The sequence below is a fragment of the Cygnus olor genome, chromosome 24, assembly GCF_009769625.2.
Source record: "Cygnus olor isolate bCygOlo1 chromosome 24, bCygOlo1.pri.v2, whole genome shotgun sequence".
Taxonomy (NCBI): domain Eukaryota; kingdom Metazoa; phylum Chordata; class Aves; order Anseriformes; family Anatidae; genus Cygnus; species Cygnus olor.
The window spans coordinates 6,079,233-6,098,390 of NC_049192.1; the positions used below are offsets into that span (position 1 = coordinate 6,079,233).

The following is a 19,158-nucleotide window of genomic DNA, read 5'->3' on the forward strand; positions in this document are numbered from 1 at the left end:
TTCCTCCTGTTGCGTACAGCCAAAACGTATACATAGGTAAGTTCTCTGCAAGGACTGCGCTCTGATCTGACAGCAGAGCACTGAAGAAACATTTGCTTCATGTTGACAGCACGATTCTCCTTGGTACGATCTCATAACAAAAATACTTGCTTCCAAAAGATAAAAAATTAATTTTTAATCTCGTGTAATTATACTATATGTGAACACAGCAAAACTTTAAAGAAACAGAAATGGCAGGGCTCCACAGCTCATCGTTACGAACCAGAACAAATCAGCTAATACCTAAGCAGCAGCAGGCAGCTCCGATTTCACTCTGCACAGGAACCGGCTGCTTTCAACAGAAGCTCCAGGGCGCAGCCAGGTGCTCTGTGGAGGACCAGTGACATCTGGTGGCTTCCTGGGACAGACCAGGAACTCCCTGAGGTTTCAACACAGGCTCCCTAAACATAGCATCCTAAATTAGCTGCTCTGGGGCTTTTGTTCTTTTTGTTTTCCTATTAAGCCACTGCCACTGCCAACACAGAGTGAGCTATGCTCAGAAGAATGTGCTCAGCATGCAGTTTCCCCCCCTCATCAAGTTAAGAAGTTGCCATTCCTGAAAGCAAGGGAAACGAGGCCATCTTTGAACTCTCTTGCTCACAGAGAGTAAACCGTAATCTTTATATCTGTGTCTTCAAACACCTCCCCAAGTATTGCTGAAACTTTATCCCAATCCAAGCGGTCAAGTCCACACCCGATCCTGGAAAACAAGACACCAAAACAACTGTAATGCGCTCTTTTGGAGCATGCTATGAACAATTAGCCCTTCAGGCAGCTACCATTTTATGTGGCACTAACTCAACTCACCACGAATCAACATAATGCAGATAAAACACGGCAATAACCAAGCCCGAATGTTTTGCTATCATTTAAACCCACTGGGAAACGCACGCTTCATTCACACAGTTGAATAAAAGTTATATTGAAGTGGATACTTGAACTCTTATCTCATGGTAGGGAATCACGTCTCAAAAATCCTTCTACCCGAGCAACGCCGAATTACTTATAGCACACTGACTGGCTTTCTTACTTGGGCATGGAAATGTCCGTAACTCCGTTGTTTAGACAGTGTGTTTTCATGGCTTCTAAACTCTTCCGCATATCCTCATAAGTGGGCTTATGAGAAACTTTCTTCTTTGTAATCTAAGTATAAATATAAAAGGTCAGTTGTGCTTTTGGTGTGATCACTGCAGCTTTTTTTTGTTCAAAACATGCTCCACCACACTCAGAGACTGTACACCCAGATTTGCTACTACACAGGAAAAAAGAACTACACTTCATAGCTTGAAGCAGTATAAATTAACAGCTGATTCTGTGAACTTCAAAGTATAAACATGAGCACACAAGGAAGCTTGGCTTCTCCTCAAGGAGGGAGACTTGAGTAATACATCTCACTTTTTTTAGAAAAACATACTCAAAAAAACCCTCCCAACTCTTAAAGCCCTCGTTACAATATCTAATACAACTTAGTTACAGGGAAGCACTGGAATCCTCCTCTTACCAGGTAGTAAATATACCGGTCATCTCTTTGGAGAACTGCCACCTCTCCAGTTTTCTTTTCTAAAGGGAAAAAAAAAGTGTTATTTTTAAAACAGTTAAAAGTCCACTACATAATCATCCCAGCAACCCTCATAGCTTGGAATACCCTTACTGCTGGGAATCACTTAGCCCTTAAGCTCCCACATGCCCACCCCGCACGTATCACTCACGTTGATCCAACAGCTCCTGGACACCCCCAAACTTTTTCTTAAAAAGAACAGCTATGCCTGCGCCCATGCGACAGTCCTCACTGATGCAATGAGCCAAGGCGTCCGTCTGGGGGCACGAGAAAAGGTCTCCCTTAACACACTTGATCTGAAGAACAACACAAACACAAGTGGGAAAGCTTAGAGGGCAGACTATGATAACAAAACACCTGCAGCTAGGCAAGCCCATATGATAACACCTGCGAGGCACTGAGCTTAAGATGCCATTTACAAGTAAATTGATTTAGGATGAATTGTGAACATGACAAGCAGATAACTTATCTTTTCTACAAGATCAGCTATGAGAATCAAGTGCCAGCTCAGCAGTTCATTTTACACAACTGATAAAGGACAATTATGTAATACAGAGTACAAGTGGCTTACTGCACATCCTCAACACATTGTCAGTATGTCAGTGCTCCATACACCTAGACATTCAAACACCTAAGCTCTGTGCTGATGTAAAAGACGCACATCACTGATGGAAGTACAAAACCGCAGAAAAATTAGCAAGAACTTTAATATCAGTCACTCTTCTCCCCAAAGCTACATGCTACAACCACCTGTGATGTTATTAGGGAACAAGAATGTCTCTTTACAGAGACATGCATCACAGCAATAGCCCACATAACCCGTTTTCTACGCACTCGCTCCCCTTGCTCCTTGAAGACCTGGGTGGCCATGGTAACGTGGGCTATGGTGAAGACTCCTGTGGCTAGAAAGATGACAGAGAGAAAAACAGTTATTAGAACCCCAAACTAGGCAATAAACTCGTGTGACAGAAAGCGCAGGGCTGACTGCCTTTATGGGCCACTGTAGGCAGACAAAACACTCCCTTGGGAAAGGAGGAAGAAAAAAAAAGGAGAAAAGCAGCAGCGGGGGAGGGTGGGGGTGGTGGAGGGAAGCACCCGCAGCACCCCACAGCTCGGCCCGTGAGGCGCCAGCAGGCCCCAGCCCGGGGCTAACGCAGAACCAGCACCCACGGGCCTCGGATCCTGCTCCAGGCCGGAAGGAGACCCAGCAGGGGGAAACCCCAACGGGCAGGGCGTGAGGAAGGAGCCGGAGGAGCGGGGCTGGCGCCGCCCCGAGCCTGCCCAGCGCTGCCCACATCGCCCGGCCCGGCCCCGCTTCGCCGCTAGGCCGCGCTCGGCCTCACGCACAAAATGGCGGCCGCCGCCCTCCCTCTCGGCAGCCTCTCTAGGCAGCGTGGAGGACCTCCCTCTCTATGGTACCCGCCCAGAACATTCCGCCGGCCGCCCCACGGCGCACGCGCGAGGCGCTGAGAGGCGGGGCGGAGATGGGGGCGGGAGGGGGGGGTGGAGCCGGGGCGGCGCATGCGCGCTGCGGGCCACCGCCGCACTGCGAGCCGCCCTCCCTTCCCACGGCGCATGCGCGGGGCCCGCGGGCGGGCGGTGCCTTCCTCCGAGGGGGCCACGTGCGGGAGGCGGGGCCGGCGGGAGGCGGCCTTTGTCCGGGGTTGGGCGCCATTTTGCGCGGAGGCGCTGATTGGGCTGCGGCGGGCGGCGGCGGAGCCAATCAGCGGCGGGGCCCAACCGGGGGAGCGAGGCCCGGGTGAGCGCGAGCAGCCAAGATGGCGCCCCCAGCGCCCCGGGCGGGGCCGGGCGGGGGCAGGGGGCCGGGGGCGGCGGGGGGCGGCCCCGGGGCAGGAGGGGGCCCGGGGGGACGGGGAGGCCTCAGGGGGAACGGAGGAGTACCGGGAGGTACCGGGGGGACTGGAGGGTACCGGGCAGGAGGCTGCGGAGGGCACCGGGAGGTGCTGAGGTGGTGGAGGGGAAGGAGCGGGGCAGGCCCGGCCCGGCGCAGGGCCCGGTTTCCGTCCGTCCCTCCTCCCGTCCCTCCTCCTGTCCCTTCCCTTCTTCCCCCGTAGGGCCCGGTCGTGCCCGTACGGGGCCGCTGGGGGACGGTAGGGCTCCGCCCTCGGGAGGGGGAGCTTTGTAGCTCCGCAGATATCCAGGGGCAGGGCCTGAGGGAACGGCCTCGAGTTGGGCCGGGGGAGGTTCGGGTGGGAAATGAGGAGACATTTCTGCTCAGAAAGAGCGGTCAGGCGTTGGGACGGGTTGCCCGGGGAGGTGGTGGAGTCCCCGTCCCTGGGGGTGCTCAAGGAGAGGTCGGGCTCGGTGCTTGGGGACATGGCTCAGGGGGTGCTGGTGGCAGGGGGTGGTTGGACCAGGTGATCCTGGAGGGCTTTTCCAACCCTAATGATTCTAGGATTCCTGCTGGCCCAGCTGTGCGCCTCTTCGTCTTCCTCCTCATCCCCTTTTTTCCCTCCCCGTCCCACTACCAAGGTGGGCAGGGGGCTCCCCCCCTTCCCGTGGGGGTCCCAGTGCCAGGCACCAAATGGCGGCCGTGAGCCCACATCTGACGGGAGCTGCCCCCAGGGAGCTGCGGCCCCGCTGAGGAAAGCCCCAGGGCTCAGGCTCTTCTGCCACACGGTAAAAACGCCCCTGGGTGAACCTCCCTGCCTTGAAACTTGGGTACGGAGACCACAAACAACACACGGGTGCCACACGTTGGATTCTGTTCAGCAGTGTGAGACGAGGCAGGGGCGTCTCTGTGCTGGTGTTCAGTGAAAGCCTGTCCGCGGCTTTGTGGGGGCGGCTGTCCTCTGCTGGCGTCCTTTGAGGACTGTGATCAGCCCTGGAGAGCTCTGCCGATTCCCTGACTTTCCTCCAGGGTGGGACACGTTTCTTAACGGTGCTTCCGTGCTGACTAATTCCTAGCATAGGGAACCGCTCCTGTAGGTTCAGTCACACATGAACACGTGAATATGTGAATAAAATGAGCTCTGAAGTCATCTTCAGTGCAGGCAAGGGCCCAGTGAGGAGGAGCTGAGAAGTGAGCTCAGTGGGAGGAGCACGCCCATTGAAGCAGAACGCTGATCGTTGCGATGTAACTTTGGTAGAGTAACGCTGCTGCTCTTCTGCTTTAATAAAGGAAATCGGAGGACGATGATCCAGCACGTGTAAAACCTTCTGTATGTAACACCGGCTAGCCGCAGCTTGTGCAAAGAACTAGGACTACGATGCTGCTGTTTTTTTACCCTAACAAGATAGGGGCTTGACATGGGGGTCTGAGAAGAAGCATTCCCAAATAGACGTATCCCTGTGCTTAATTTGGTGTTTGGTGTAAAGAAAGCCGGAGAACTTTTGGCAAATACAGTTTAGTGGCATCCTGTGCTTGCTATTGAAAAATTTCCCAGAAGAATGAGATGTGGGAGCTGTTTCCTGATAGCCCCACAAACATTTAGGGCAGAAATTAAGTGTATTTTGGCAATCTCTGGAAAAACTGTTACTAAATGGGCCAAGGATGGAGTTAATACTGCATCCAAATGAAGTGCCTGTCCGTCCTGGGACTCGGAGTATCCGTGTGATCTCCAGGGTTGGTGTTGCTGCATCTGAATTGTGAACCACAGATCTGATTCTTGCTCTACTACAGCTGAGTATTTATGGCCCCTGTAGTAAACCTGCTTCTGATCTGTTTTGTTACATACTGTTTTTTTGTCTTTCTTCATAGTTACGCAATGGTCGGTGTTGACACCGAAGAAATCGGTGGTGAATAAAATAATTGTGGTTTTTATAAGGTTACAGGAGTAAGGTAGCATTGCTAAAATAATGCAAGGCACTGAAGTACAAAGGATATTGGAAAGTTAAGGAGCAGGGAACGTGAGCGGTGTGGTTACATCGTTACAGCAGTTACCGCAGTGTCTATTACAGCTAGAGGAAATTGGGGCTACGTTTCATATGGTTCTTTGAAAACTGAAGGGGCCTGTTGCTTTTTTTTGTTGTTGCTTTAGACTTGGAAGACGGAAGCCATACTCTGCTTTTTCACTCGAGCAGCAGGTACACGCTCAGCCATAGGTTAAATCAAGTACATCATTAAAAGTAGCAGTAAGAATCCTTCCTTTGTTGATCCACTGAGAAGAAATGTCAGGGAGAAGGAGGTTGTGGAACCCAGTGTTTTATTTCAGCTCTGTGTTCTCTGTATGGCTAGGCAAGAGTCCAAGAAATGAGAGGTCTGCTGTCTGTTTTCAAAATACAAGAAAGGAGGGGGAGAAGGAAGAGATAAAAGGAGGCAGTGCAGTGGAGTTGGGGAAGGAGAGCCTGTGTCACTTCGCTTTGTTGAAGTCTCAAAATCTCGTTCAGTTTTGCACCTGACCATTGCATTTTGTGATTTTAAGAGCGAACGCCCTTCTCCTCCACCAGTAAGTACTGTGGGCAACTGTCCATAGGGCGGAATATGCTGAGTAAAACAGGCAGCTTTATAGCTATTACTTGAAGGTAATTACAGAATTGAGTTTGAGATAACAACGTGTTTTTTACGTAAAAATTCCAGCTTTGTTAATAAATGAAAGTACGGTGCCACGAAGGAGATAAGTCCTTGGTGAAGCAGCAGCTCTGACTGTGCGACTGCGACCAAGGCGTCACCTCACTGGTAGCAGGTGGTTTGCTTTCCAGCTACCGTAGGGTGATGCTCATTTTCCAGCCTTGGGACAATTATCACATGCTTTTTTTTCTCGCCTTGCCAGCTACGCGGACTGAGGTGTGCCTTGTTCAGCGTTGGAACTGAAGCGCTATGGAGCAGTACACAGCCAACAGTAACAGTTCCACAGAGCAGATCGTCGTGCAAGCTGGACAGATTCAGCAGCAGGTACGGGAAGTTAAAGTGGGTGATTTGGCACTGCCAGTGCTGAGTTGCAAACCTGCTTCTTCTCAGAGTTCCACAGAATCAGCGAGATGCTTCATGATACTGTCTGGATGTGTGCTGACCTGACTTGTGTCAGTTGAGCAGTTTAACATTGAGTTGTGTTATCACTGAAGTCAGAGTAAGTAGGCATTTTTTTTTAAATAAAAAAAAACAACGCACCTACCTGTAACTTTATTAATTTAATTTTATAGTATATATTGTCAAATTTCAGTGGAGTAGGGAGTTTGCAGACTAGAAGTGATGTGAAGAAAATAACAAATCCTCTGAAAATGGAGGAAACGAAATCTTAATCCAAAGAGTCAGTTGTCTGCAAGGAACAATGCAGATTTCCCCCCAGGTTGAAGTAAATTTTGTTCGAGCCAATAGAGCCTTTCTCCAGCTTTCTCAAATAGAAATCCTTCAGTTTAGTACTACAGATAGATCAAGATGAACACACAGCACAAGAATTCGGGGGAAAGCAAAATAACTAAAAGAAAACCACCTTGCATCTTCGGATGAGTTCATCTGTTCCAGAAAGAACTTCCTAGTTTACATGTTAGTGTGCAGGCTGTTTGGTTGGGTTTTGTTCTGTTCCGTTTTGTTTTTAAGGCTTGTAGGTTTTTAATGTTACTAAACTTCATCCGTTCACATAGGATAATACATTTTCAGATGAGCCGTGCTGTTGCTGAATTTTTGTTGCATCCTGTGTTCATTCAAGGCAAGAGGCGTTTCTTAGTCGGTCTCGCATGTGGATGAACCGCTGGGTTATGTTCCCAACGAGACGTACTTCGCTTTGTCGTCAGCCTATTTGAGGGTTTGATAGCTGGGACCAGCTTCTCCCACTGAATTTAGTTGGAGAAGAGGATTATGGCTAAGGATGGAAAATGACAAAATAGAATTATCGAAAATACCTGCTTCCAGCAGGTAACCAAAGATACCTTTGGTTTTATTGATACTTTGTAGGTAAAGGGCATTAAACATACATTAAACATACATGAACTTCTTTCGTTTTAGTTCATACTCTCAAAGCCAGTGTTGTACTGTACATGAAACGTTTTTCTAAGGTATTTTAATAGGCCAGCTGTAGTACAGCTTTTAGTAGAGAGATGTCGTACATCTCCCCAAAAGCTAACGCAGTTAACGTTGATTATTTTGGGACTCTTACTAAAGAGGCTAAAGATAGACGAGGCTTTTAGATTTAACTGCTCTTGCAACCTCTCAAGATCATCCTTCAAGGTCAGTGGCGGGAAGATGATGATGCAGAGGTGACACTGATGAGGCCTGTAGTCTTTGCTGCTCTTCTGTGCAGGAAGAAATGTGTGGCCTTTATTGTAACTAACAAGTCTGGACAAAAATCTGGAACGTTTTGCAATAAAAAGTCGAGCAGTGAAAGGAGACGTTACGCAGAAAGGTAGGAGTCTAAGACAACGAAGCAGACATTTTTTAAGTTCTGCAAAATGATCTCACGTGTTCTTTGTAACTGATTTTTGTTTGGGATGTTGAAGGCTGTCAGCATCATACGCAGGTCTGCCAGTGTTCTGTTCTTAGATCTACGAAGTATAATCACATTCCATATGTTCCGAGAGCAGCATATACGAATTCTAAAATTCATCCTCTTCCAGCAAAGTGTGGTTGTCTCTTGTCTGAGCTGTGCATTTCCATGTTTCAAGCTATTCCTGTTCCTATTCCCAGCAGCAGGGTGGTGTCACTGCTGTCCAGCTGCAGACTGAGGCTCAGGTGGCATCCGCCTCAGGCCAGCAAGTCCAGACCCTCCAGGTAGTGGTGATCTCTCTAATTGTGTTTATGTGAGCACTGCATGACTCTCCCCATCACCACATATCTAATGCTGTGTTTCTTACAGGGTTTGAAATAGGGGCAGGAAAATGGGTGGCCAATACTATGTGCTTGATGTGAGCTTTCCATAAAGAGCAGGGGTTACAGCTTTTCATTGGGTCTCAGATGCATTCGTGAATTCCAGCCGTTGTAATTCTGAAAGCAAACAGTGGTTGAAATGGGACTCAAAAGGAAATAATAAATAAATAAATAAATAAAAAACCTAAGATAATGAACTCAAAAGATAGAACTGAAGTGACGCAACCCAAAGACTTTCTGTGCTTTCAAGATTGGATTTCTGGTACCCACCGTGAGTAGTTCTGTGTCTGCCCTACACGAAAGGGACAGAGGTGGCAGATGACCCACCAGCTTGAAGAGTGAGACTTCTTCAGCCGTGACTGGAAAAGGTACCTGGGGATAGCGTTAGCTCCTGCAGGACTGAGATGGCTGACTCTTCATTTATATGTGAACGACACGGAAACCCAGGAGTATGTATTCTAACAACAAATACATCAGAAATTGGAAAGAAATGCAAGGTCATTTCAAACCCTGTTTTGTTTCAGTGTGAAGCGTTTTGTGTCTTGCAAGCATTCACAAATGTCACTTTATTAGCTCACGGAGGAGATTTTTAAAGGAGTTGATAAACCCAGGACAGTCCTAGCAATTTATTAGCGCATTGTTCACTCAGTATTTTGGTTTTGTTTGAGGCTCAAATGGACTTGCCAGGTGTAAAGTTGAACACAGCATTTTTTATGTTTGGAGTTGAAACACAAAAAGCTGGCTGACTTAAATTGCTTGGGTCACTGTGCCCTTCCAGTTCCCCCCACCTGTTTTTGTTGTTGTTTTTGCTTGCTCTAATGCATTAACAAGACTCCTGGAATGTACGTTTATCTTTCTGCTTACTGGATGTAGTCCTGCTGACTGCTTCTCTCTGGCTGACACGAGCATGCTTTTATCTCTCGTAATTCAATAAAGTACTACCAGTTTTGCTAGTGACTCGGATGTGATAGTAAGGAGGTTGAGGAACGGAACAGTGTAGCAGGGGTGTGGGGTGACCTGTGAAGTCCCAATATTCCATTTAGCCTGCTGGTTCTTGAGGTCCCCCTGTGGTGGTGTCTGGAGGTGTGTTAACATGTAACTCACTAAGGTATTTCAGCTATGTGAAGTGAAGATTTTTTTTTTTTAGGCATTCAGAATGTGATGAAAATCTGTGCTGATATTTAGTCTGGTGTTCTACAGTGAGAGCGGTTGAAGAGCAAACGTTCAGTATTGCGTGTTCTTGAAATCTACAGCTCAAAAACCCAAGAACTCAGTGACTTTGTTGTTTAGAAACAAAAACAACACAACTTGGGGCATGGCTAAGCGTGATTACCTATTACCTAGTTCGTACAACTCGTCTCACATTTCAGCTTACTGTAGTCTCTTCAAAGATTTGTTTTGGGGCGTTTGGGGAATTAGCAGGTGAGGGTGTTTAAAGAGAGAAGTTTCCCCTTGCCTTTCTTTTCATTAGCCTTTTTCCTAGTGGCCAGTTGCAGTGACCTTTAATGCAGAATTTAGAAATCAGCTGCAAGCCTTGTTGGTCCAAGACGTGGCCGCTGCATGTGTTCTGTTGCTCTTCCTTACTGAACTGCGTTTTGTGCTGTTACATGAATACTTTCATTTAGTAACCGTGAGAAGATTCTCTGAGAATATCACCTGCTATAGCTGCTGGTTAGGAAATGGAAACGGTTTAAGCGTGTAATTGGAGGGAGTGGAAGCTACTGCAGGGTCTCTCTGCCAGAGTGGCTTATTTAGAGCTCTTCTCATTAGGAGCCCCAGTCAAAGATTAGTAGTAGTGATGTGGTTAATGAAGTTTCTTTTACTGCACTTTGCTCTCGGGCTGTGCATGAACATAGTTACTGTGTCTGAAAAAATTAGTCATGCCTTTCCTGCTTTATTGCAATTAGATGGGAGGTTTTGGTTGGACTGCAGCAGAAAAAGTTAATTTAAAAAATCCAGCAGCACAGCATGGAAAAAGCTTTAGAAACTAAAGGTGTTAATGCTGGTTATCAGCCCAGTTTAGGGACTGTGGCTCGGTTTCTGTGGTCACCGCGCTCCGATAGGTAAGCACTCATCCTCACGTGGCAGCCGCTTTAGGTTCTGGTTTCACACCACCAGACATTTTCATTGTTCTGTTTGTGTTTGTTTTTTCTTTCTTTCCTGTTTCCTAGGTCCAGGGTCAACCGTTAATGGTGCAAGTAAGCGGAGGCCAGCTGATCACATCAACTGGCCAGCCGATCATGGTGCAGGCGGTGCCTGGGGGTCAGGGCCAGACCATAATGCAAGTCCCGGTTTCCGGAACGCAGGGACTGCAGCAGGTGAGATAACCCTAATTTTATTGAAGATGAATCGCAGAGAATGAACCGTGATGTTCTTACCCGGTCAGATAGAGTGTGTTTGCCTCAGCACTGTTAAAATAAACTGGGCAGATCTGGTTGTTTTCCAGCTGTGGGTCTGCCACCGTGAGCTGCCTATTTAAAAATGCAACTAAAATGTGCTTTGTGCTTGGTTTTCATATTGTAAGGGATGGTGCAAACCTTTTAAGTGCAGTCCATCAAGATATAGCTAGAGTTTGGTGTGTTTTTTTTCACTGACCATTACAGTATAGTTGGTCTGGTGCCTGTTCAATTCATGGCTAAGAAAGAGGATTTTTAAAATTATTAAAAAAAAAAAAATGAAGCTTCCTGAAGTAAATTCTTGTGCTTGAGTTCATCTATTATGTGATGGCTGAAGGTGCATTTAAACATTTCCATTGCAAAGAAAATAATAGTGTAGAAGTAAATCTGATGATTTTATTACAAACAATTATTTTTAAATACTTAAGACAGCTTTTAAATTTCAGCGGGTGCTCAACGTGTGTTCTCCCAAAGTAAGGGAAGAACTGTAATGGCAGCTTAATGGAAGTGTTCTAGTGATTAGAGAATGACGTTTAGGAATGAAGTTCTGCACAGTCCAGGAAGGCACACGTTGTGTTGGTGTCTTGAGAAGTTTATTTAGTTACTGTATTCAGTTTCCTTGATTGAAAGGCAATATTTTTTGGGTTAGGTTCTTTACAGTCTGGTTGTTGAGGAAAGTCTGTAACTTGTTTTTAAAGCAGAAGCGACAAACTATATTCCAGTTTCCGTTTTTGTCTCACAAATATTTACATTGATGGAAAGACTTCTCCGCAAAGCTGAAAGTATTTTTATATATGCCCAGGAGTATTTCTGTATGCTGGATAATTAACGCTCTACAGATACTTTAAATCTTGCTCTTCTTTTTTTCTTTGACCTGAGTATTGTTATTCCTAGTTTCATGTGAGTAATTTATTTCTTTGACCGTTTTACTGTGTAAGCAGCGGAGAGTTGCTAGGGCATGATGACACTGGCATGTTACATTTCCTCTGTTCTGTATGGTCCTGACAGCTGTTGCATCAGTGACTGCTGTGTTGTAGAGAGGAATTAATTAAAACTCTTCATTTTAAAATGGAAAAACAAGAAGAATCAGTGCTTTCTTTGTAACAGTAAATCATCCTCAGAGGTGATGTGGTAATGCTGAGGCCAAGGAGGGAGAAATAAGAGGTATAGTTAATGTTCCTTTCTGACTCTTTCTTCCACAGATTCAGTTGGTCCAGCCAGGTCAGATTCAGATTCAAGGTGGGCAGGCTGTGCAGGTACAGGGGCAGCAGGGCCAGACCCAGCAGATCATTATACAGCAGCCACAGACTGCAGTTACTGCTGGCCAGACACAGGTAACTGCACCAGCATGAAAGGGTTTTCTTGAGAGGCGTAGGAAGAGAAACTTGACAAATGACTTAAGATGTGGTTAAGTAAAAAGGAAAAAATATATGTTAATGTCGAGGAGAACTTGAGAATAAAGTTAATATTTTTGTAGTGTTTTCATGCATAACTCTGGGACAGAATGAATAGACTGCATGTTTTTATCCATCGTGTTTCTGTGTATTTGTTCACGGCTGTTTTCATCTCTTTGTTGAAATTTGACAAAGTATTGCTAATTTCATACTTGTGCCATTTTGTGAAATAGTCTAGTCGTACCTGGGTTTTCTGCTATTTTTGTTGTTTAGGACCAAAATTAAATTTCTGAACAGACTAGTTCTTCCTTTAACATATTGCTAGTGAGACAGGAAACCTAGAACTTGTTTCTTTGAATATTAAGTACTGCAGTGTTAGAAATAAGTTTATTAAACGTGCTTCAGGTACTTTCTCTTCAGTTGGTTTGTGCTCCATCCTATTTCTTTATGCTGGTAATAAAGCAAAAGAAATACATGCCTGAAACGTCATAAGCACTGTGTGTTAAGTCAGAAATTGTGAAATTTGGGAAAGAAGCAGTTTATAAAAGTTACTGTGTTCTTTGTTTTGTTTAGACGCAGCAACAAATAGCAGTTCAAGGCCAACAGGTAGCACAAACGGCTGAAGGCCAGACCATAGTCTATCAGCCAGTTAATGCTGATGGAACCATTCTCCAACAAGGTAGGAGCTTTGGTGCAAAAATTCAGGACTTCTCCAAATCTGTTTTATAGATTTTACTGCCTTGTAATTATTGTCAAAGAAAACAATGAGTTGCAATGTTGGTTGGTGATGCTGTGATTGTTTTGATAGGAAATGTTGTCATAGCGAATGGAAGAAGAAAAGTTTGTTTCTATACAGGAATTTAGGAGGTAGTTTTTTCCCCAGAAAAGTCAAAAATTGCTTTTTTCTTCGGCAAGGTGTAGTAGAATAGAAACACTTGAGTTTGCTTTTACACTTCAGAATACTTACCTGAGGCTGGGATTCCTGTGCAGATGCAAAAAATGCCAAGCATGAGGACCAGGTGATGGAATTTAGTTAAGAACTCGCAATGCATTTCTAAATCCTTTTACATCTTATGAAAGGGTGAATGAGTGACAAACAGAAGTGGGACTAATGGTGTTCCCTTCTTTCTGTGTGCGTGTTTTTGTTTTTTTTTCTTCTTTTGTGTTTTATTTTCTTAAAGTTACAGTCCCTGTTACAGGCATGATCACCATTCCAGCGGCCAGTTTGGCTGGAGCACAAATTGTCCAAGCGGGAGCCAACACCAATACCACCAGTAGCGGACAAGGGACTGTTACAGTGACGCTGCCAGTTGCTGGAAATGTCGTCAACTCAGGGGGAATGGTTATGGTATGTATTTAATTTTCCATTGATCTTTTTAAAGGTTGAGCTTTGAGGTATCTGTGCGCAAGCCACTATCAGAGATTCTTGTCAACTTAATATGGTCAGGCTTCTCAGTAGCTACCAGGAGATTAAATGATACAAGTTTTCAGTTTTAGTGGCCTATTTCCTATTGTGATTTATGTATTCCTGTACTTCCGTTCTACTACAGCAATTGAGTTCAAAAATCTAGAGGCTGAAATTCCAAATAAGCTGTTAACTAATAAGCAGACATTTAGAAGGATTGAATAGACTATTGCATTTCTTGCGGATGCCTTTGTAATGTTTTTTCTGATTCATATGAACACATTTTCTGCCAGTTCTTACTTCTTTGTAGTGTGATACCTTTTAACTTGAACTTTACAGTTCATCCCCGCTAGATGTCAGCATCTCTACAAGTAATAGATGCTTAAGAAATGTTATGAAATTACCATATAAATTAAATAAGTGATAACCAGAAAGAAAGGGAAATGATGGCATGTCGTGGATGCAAATTGTACAAGAAGCAGTAACGTGGTCATAGAATTGTACATTGTATGGAACTTCTAGTATTATCAGGAAAAAAGCAAACGCTGATGATGTGTGATTGATTTGTTTAAATTTGTCCTGCAGTTTGAGAACAACTATATTACTTCTTTCAATTTAAGTAGGTACATTACCTGAAAGAAAACCAAACCCTTTCCATTGTAAACATTTTATTTTATTTTGATTATTTTTACATTCACCTTTTGTTCCAACTGCAAGTACTAAAATCATTCTCCTCTGTATAGATGGTACCTGGAGCTGGATCAGTACCAGCTATCCAGCGAATACCTTTGCCTGGAGCAGAGATGCTTGAAGAAGAGCCCCTGTACGTAAATGCCAAACAGTATCACCGGATCCTTAAGAGGAGGCAGGCACGTGCGAAGCTTGAAGCAGAGGGAAAAATTCCCAAAGAAAGAAGGGTGAGAACGTAACTCAGATCTGATACAGGGTTGCTCTATGGGAAAGGCACAGAAAAGCACCTCTACCAGAAAAATAAGGATTGGAATCACAGTATTTTTCAAATTTTCTTGTTCATAAGCTACATCAGAGTAATTTTTTTGTGTCCCTTGGTGGCAGTAGTGCTTCTTTTCCATGTGTTTAATTGTTGAATAGGTATGTAACTGTGTTGCAAACAGGCATTTACTGTAAGTGTTTTATCTCAGGGGTGGGTGGGGAAGGATGGGATCCAGGTAGGCTCTTTTAGTAAGTCGTGAATTTCCCCTGCGTTCTCATTTACTTGGAATTACTGAACTAGGAAGTGCAGACTGCTCTCATTACTTTCCTGTTCCATACTGTGACAGAAATACTTGCATGAATCTCGGCATCGTCACGCCATGGCCAGGAAGCGAGGAGAAGGTGGACGGTTCTTCTCACCAAAGGAAAAAGACAGCCCTCATATGCAGGTAAGCAGAGTTTTATCTGTCCTTTGGACAGATGACACAATTTTTATTTATTCAGAATGCGCTTTAGGGGTGTATTTCTACTGTTTTCTTTGTTCTTTTTGGGAGCTAGGCTGCTGACTGATTGAATGTAGTAGGGTAGAAATAACAACTGTTGCTAACTAGTGCTTTAAAGCAGTCCTGTGGCTTCAGCGGAAGAGTGTTTCTCACTCTAAAATGAAATCCTTCCCAAATACCAGAACCAGACCTAGACCTACCAGCAGTAGGTTTTCCCAAATACCAGAAACAACACGTTATTAGGAATTATTAAGATTTATATATCCCAGTTCTCTTACAGTGGCTTATAAAACCCAGTAAAAATGTGACCTGTTCGGAGAACAGAAGAGGAGGTGTTACAGGAGTATCTTTTATTGAAATAGGTGTGCGATTCTCTGCTGTCACAGAAAAGTGTATGACGTGCATAAAATACATGACTTGTATTTTGTATCTGTAGGATCCATCTCAGGCCAACGAAGAAGCAATGACACAGATGATCAGAGTCTCCTAATCACTGCTTAAAGAAAAACGTAACTGAATTCCTGTCCCTTCTGCAAGTCTGTCCTACCTTACCAGTGTATCAAGCAAGTCTTTCAATGGGACAATCGCCATATCACAGCCTATCCTTTTCTACAGAGCAAACACCACGTTTTCAGTGTGTGGTCAAGATTTTAACTGCAGTTGACTCAACAAATAGAAACTTAATGACTTTCTTGGTATACTCTTCTGATTCAGCGCAGGGATTTCCAAGTCTGACTGCTCATGCCTTTTCTTCTTTATAACATCTCTTGCATTAAGATTGGCCATGGTGAGAGTGTGCCACTGACTGACCAGCAATAACTGGCATGCTGAAGCAGGGCCAGCAAAGACCTCTTGGAGTTACGGCCCTTCTGTACAGAGACAGAATCCAATTTATAGCAACCAGCACTGATGTGACTACACCACAGTACTTTGCTTTCCCAGTAGAGACTTGTTATTTACATCCACTTCTTACACCTTTGGACCTAACTGTCAACTGAACTGTTCACTGCTGTTGCATTTGCACTTGTGAGACTGACAGAAACTGAAGGGGGTTCTCTTAAGCTCTACTCTGTAAAATATGTAAACAGCAAGCTCTGCTCTGGGAAAAGTTCAGCCATCAAGTCAAAATAATAGAAATAGTTCGAGGTTATTACAGGACTTGATTTATTGTGTATCTGGCCCAAGAAGCAAGGGGAGAGGTTTGTTGATGTGAGGATAAGGATTTAATTAGTAAAAGCAATTTACTGGTGTTTTTTGGTATGTTTATTGCTAGCAGTTGGTGCTTTGGAAGAAGAGTGGATGGTAGTATAAAAGGATTAAAACTTCCAAGTGAATATCTTCCAAAGGACTATTTTTTTTAATCTTTCTTCTAACCTGCCAGTCCAGTGCATGGTTTCTCCAAAAGAAATAAAATCTGCAGTCTCAGAGTGATAGCACTTGACCATCTTTTTGACAGTGTTTCTTGATGTCTGTTCTAAATCAGTTCTAAAAATTCTCTCCTATGCAGAGTGAGGGTTTGTTTCATGACAGCAGAATCTCAGGACAACTCAGCTCATCCTGATGTAACTGAAGGACTGTTAAACAAATGAAGGCAGATATTGATGAACCTTTCAGGCTTTTTACAGACTATCCTCTTAAATAAAAATTTTAGAAGTGGCACTTAAGGAAGGAGGAGTACTTGTGTTTTTAAAAAAGGGATTTTCTAAACATATTATCTCCCTGTTACATTTTTCCCATTTACTGAAAGCTTATGGCTAGAAGCAAAACGGTGGAGAAATCAGCAAGTGCTAAAAGGCTGGGAGGATACAAAAAGACACAGCTTTGACCATTCTATTAAGATAAAAGAGAAATACACTAAATCTACAAGGATGAAAAGATGGGAAGAAAAATAAGAGGAAGGAACAGAAATGTGGAGAAATGTTAGATGCTACACTGCCAGCAGGCAATCTGGGAGGCAGAGCATGCCTGCTTAGATACTAAGGAAGACAGTGTTTTGATCAGCCACCTGTAAAGTACGTAGTGAAAGTACAGAGAAGAAAAGCAGATTTGGTATTTACAGTTAGCTGGATTTTTTTTAAATGAAGTTCATTCTCTTCTGAACTTGTAGCTCGGTGTTCTTATCCTTACTACATCTGACGCAGTGAACTGAAACTGAGAAATTCTTCTGTGCAGGGACATCTGCAGCTACAGGAGGAGGTGGAAGCCTAGTTCCAAATCTTTTGTTTTGAATTTTGTCTTAAATTATATTAGTAATCCAACACTCTTCTCACGAATTTTACATGAGGGCTTTTTCTAACTGTTCAGAAAGCATTGATGGCATCTTTGGTGCCTTTGGTTGCTTCCGCCTTAAAATACTTGGCCAGTTGGTGCTTGTTTTCTTCAGTTGGCAACTACAAAATCTGCACCTGGCATTTCTTGTGAGGTCACCCATTTCAGGTCTTTCAGTGAAGGAATGACAACTTCTGCTTTAGTTGAATTTGCAGCATTATTGTAAATACTTTTTTAGAGCATCTGTACATTCTGTCAGTAGAATATTCATGTGCTGAAGTAAGACAGCCTCTCCGTAACATTTCTGCTCTTCAACTGAGAGCTGATCTCTGTCCTGGAGAGCCCCCTCAGACAGCTGGGAGTTAGAGAAGCAGAGATTATTGCTCTGACATATTAATTCTTTCTCTCCCTCCCTTTCTTTTTTTCTTTTTTCTCTTTTGTGAGTAATTATGTCTTTTCTTAAAGAAGTTCTAAACTTCTTCAGAACAGCTAGAGCTTTTTTTCCCAGTAAGCCCTTCGTATATAGGTTCTCTGATCTGTTGTTGTAGAAAGTGTATTAAGGCCTACGGATTTGTGTTATTTAGGAAGTCTTACTGTTAATGCTTTAAATAGCGATCTGAAAGCCTGAATGCTACTGTCAGGTTTTTCATTTGCTTTAGGTTATGTGTGTTCACTTCTAAAAGTAGTGTTTGCTTGGCGAGATTGGAGGTATCAGTCAATGTGATTGACCCATGCTACCAGAAGAGTCTGCTTTCTTTTCCTGGGTAAACTTGTTAAATTGGAGACATCACCAAGTTCAAACCTCTCTAGTAATTAAATGAGAATTCTCTGTGGATTGGCTACACTTGAGCAAAATCTCCACTTTGGGAGTGCATAAAGGATGAGGATAAAAGAACAGGCTTGGGGAGAACGTGAAATGTGGTTGATTGACCAAGGAACACTGGAGCGGTGAACCTATCAAAAACGAAAAAAACCACTTGTACACGAGTTCAAAGAATGAGCTGTAGAAAATGGTCCTCAAGTAATGCTAAGCTAAACGGCTTCAAGGCTTTGCATGTTAAAAAGAGGGGAGGGTGGAAAAAAAATGTTCATGTGAATGGGTGGGGGGGTACTGAGATTTGCGTAACGTAAGGCAAAGTTTGTATATAGTTAAAAGTTTATAATTTTTTTTTATATAATGCATTTTTTCAAGTGTATTTTGGTCTTTAATAGATGCAATTGTAAGTACTGTGTACACTATCCAGCTAATAAAAATTTATAAACCAAGAACCAGCTTTGGCTCCCCTATTGCGTCCTTCTGCTCCTTGCAGTCCAGTGGCAGGAGCGGCAGCGTGAGGGCAGGCAGCGGTTTTGGCACCGTCGAGGCATCCTGAGGCAGCTTGGCCTTTTCCTCTCCTTTCCCTTTTCCTGCCCTGACAGGACAGACCTGGGCAGCTCAGCACCTCGTTTTGCTCCATCCCCATCTCACCATTGCCTGAGGGGCTGCAGGTGGAGGCCTGGCACCAACCAGGGTTGGCTGAGGGAGGGCCACAGGCAGCATGGAGGGCAGGCCCAGCCCACAGCTCTGGGGCCCGGGAAGGTGCTGTGACCCTCCTGGAGTTGCCTCGCTGCGCTGGAGGCAGGAAGGAAGGCTTTGACCTGGCCAGCGTGTCTTTTGTGTGTGCGTCGAGTGTTAGGTGAATCTGTGGGCTGTGAGCAAAGAAGGTGCACACTAATTAGAATGGTAATTTTTGATTCAAACAAAATAAAGGGAAAGCTGCCCAGCAGTCACGCTATCCCACAGCCTTAGCTAGCCAGTTCCTGGGTGCCCATTGGCATAATGCTCAGGGTGACGTTTCAGTCTCTTTCATGCTTGCCACAGGAGTCATTGCACACCTTGAA

At 44.5% G+C, this 19,158-nt stretch overlaps 2 protein-coding genes across 33 annotated transcripts; one reads left to right on the forward strand and one right to left on the reverse strand.

Moving 5' to 3' along the window:
- Nucleotides 1-160: 160 nt before the first annotated feature.
- Nucleotides 161-3,625, reverse strand: OARD1 (O-acyl-ADP-ribose deacylase 1). Of its 6 annotated transcripts, none has more exons than XM_040535920.1 (6): nucleotides 3,529-3,625; nucleotides 2,432-2,499; nucleotides 1,749-1,893; nucleotides 1,541-1,599; nucleotides 1,070-1,182; nucleotides 161-739 (listed from the first exon to the last, which is right to left on the reverse strand). In XM_040535920.1, the coding sequence occupies exons 2-6, from the start codon at nucleotides 2,465-2,467 to the stop codon at nucleotides 637-639; spliced, it is 456 nt and encodes a 151-aa protein (XP_040391854.1). In that variant the 5' UTR covers nucleotides 2,468-2,499; nucleotides 3,529-3,625; the 3' UTR covers nucleotides 161-636. The 6 variants fall into 6 exon arrangements, with proteins under 6 accessions (XP_040391854.1, XP_040391858.1, XP_040391857.1 ...); XM_040535924.1 differs by lacking the exon at nucleotides 3,529-3,625 and adding an exon at nucleotides 2,945-3,038; XM_040535923.1 differs by lacking the exon at nucleotides 3,529-3,625 and adding an exon at nucleotides 2,768-2,976.
- Nucleotides 3,184-18,539, forward strand: NFYA (nuclear transcription factor Y subunit alpha). Of its 27 annotated transcripts, XM_040535883.1 has the most exons (11): nucleotides 3,941-6,006; nucleotides 6,138-6,243; nucleotides 6,331-6,452; nucleotides 8,181-8,267; nucleotides 10,532-10,678; nucleotides 11,959-12,090; nucleotides 12,724-12,829; nucleotides 13,332-13,498; nucleotides 14,299-14,472; nucleotides 14,854-14,955; nucleotides 15,446-18,539. In XM_040535883.1, the coding sequence occupies exons 3-11, from the start codon at nucleotides 6,378-6,380 to the stop codon at nucleotides 15,497-15,499; spliced, it is 1,044 nt and encodes a 347-aa protein (XP_040391817.1). In that variant the 5' UTR covers nucleotides 3,941-6,006; nucleotides 6,138-6,243; nucleotides 6,331-6,377; the 3' UTR covers nucleotides 15,500-18,539. The 27 variants fall into 27 exon arrangements, with proteins under 27 accessions (XP_040391821.1, XP_040391827.1, XP_040391842.1 ...); XM_040535887.1 differs by lacking the exons at nucleotides 3,941-6,006; nucleotides 6,138-6,243 and adding an exon at nucleotides 3,184-3,356 and having other exon boundaries at nucleotides 8,181-8,264; XM_040535893.1 differs by lacking the exons at nucleotides 3,941-6,006; nucleotides 6,138-6,243 and adding an exon at nucleotides 3,193-3,356 and having other exon boundaries at nucleotides 8,181-8,264; nucleotides 13,350-13,498.
- Nucleotides 18,540-19,158: the final 619 nt, after the last annotated feature.

Excerpts from the sequence above, each read along its gene's own strand:
- OARD1 (XM_040535922.1), bottom strand. The coding sequence starts at position 2,894 with ATGTGGGCAGCGCTGGGCAGGCTCGGGGCGGCGCCAGCCCCGCTCCTC. Across the intron at positions 2,500-2,701 it reads CTCACGGGCCGAGCTGTGGG|CCACAGGAGTCTTCACCATA; the intron begins GTGCTGCGGGTG and ends TCATCTTTCTAG. Across the intron at positions 1,600-1,748 it reads CCAGGAGCTGTTGGATCAAC|AAAAGAAAACTGGAGAGGTG; the intron begins GTGAGTGATACG and ends TTTTCCCTTTAG.
- NFYA (XM_040535882.1), top strand. The coding sequence starts at position 6,378 with ATGGAGCAGTACACAGCCAACAGTAACAGTTCCACAGAGCAGATCGTC. Across the intron at positions 12,830-13,331 it reads TGGAACCATTCTCCAACAAG|TTACAGTCCCTGTTACAGGC; the intron begins GTAGGAGCTTTG and ends ATTTTCTTAAAG. Across the intron at positions 14,956-15,445 it reads AAGACAGCCCTCATATGCAG|GATCCATCTCAGGCCAACGA; the intron begins GTAAGCAGAGTT and ends TTGTATCTGTAG.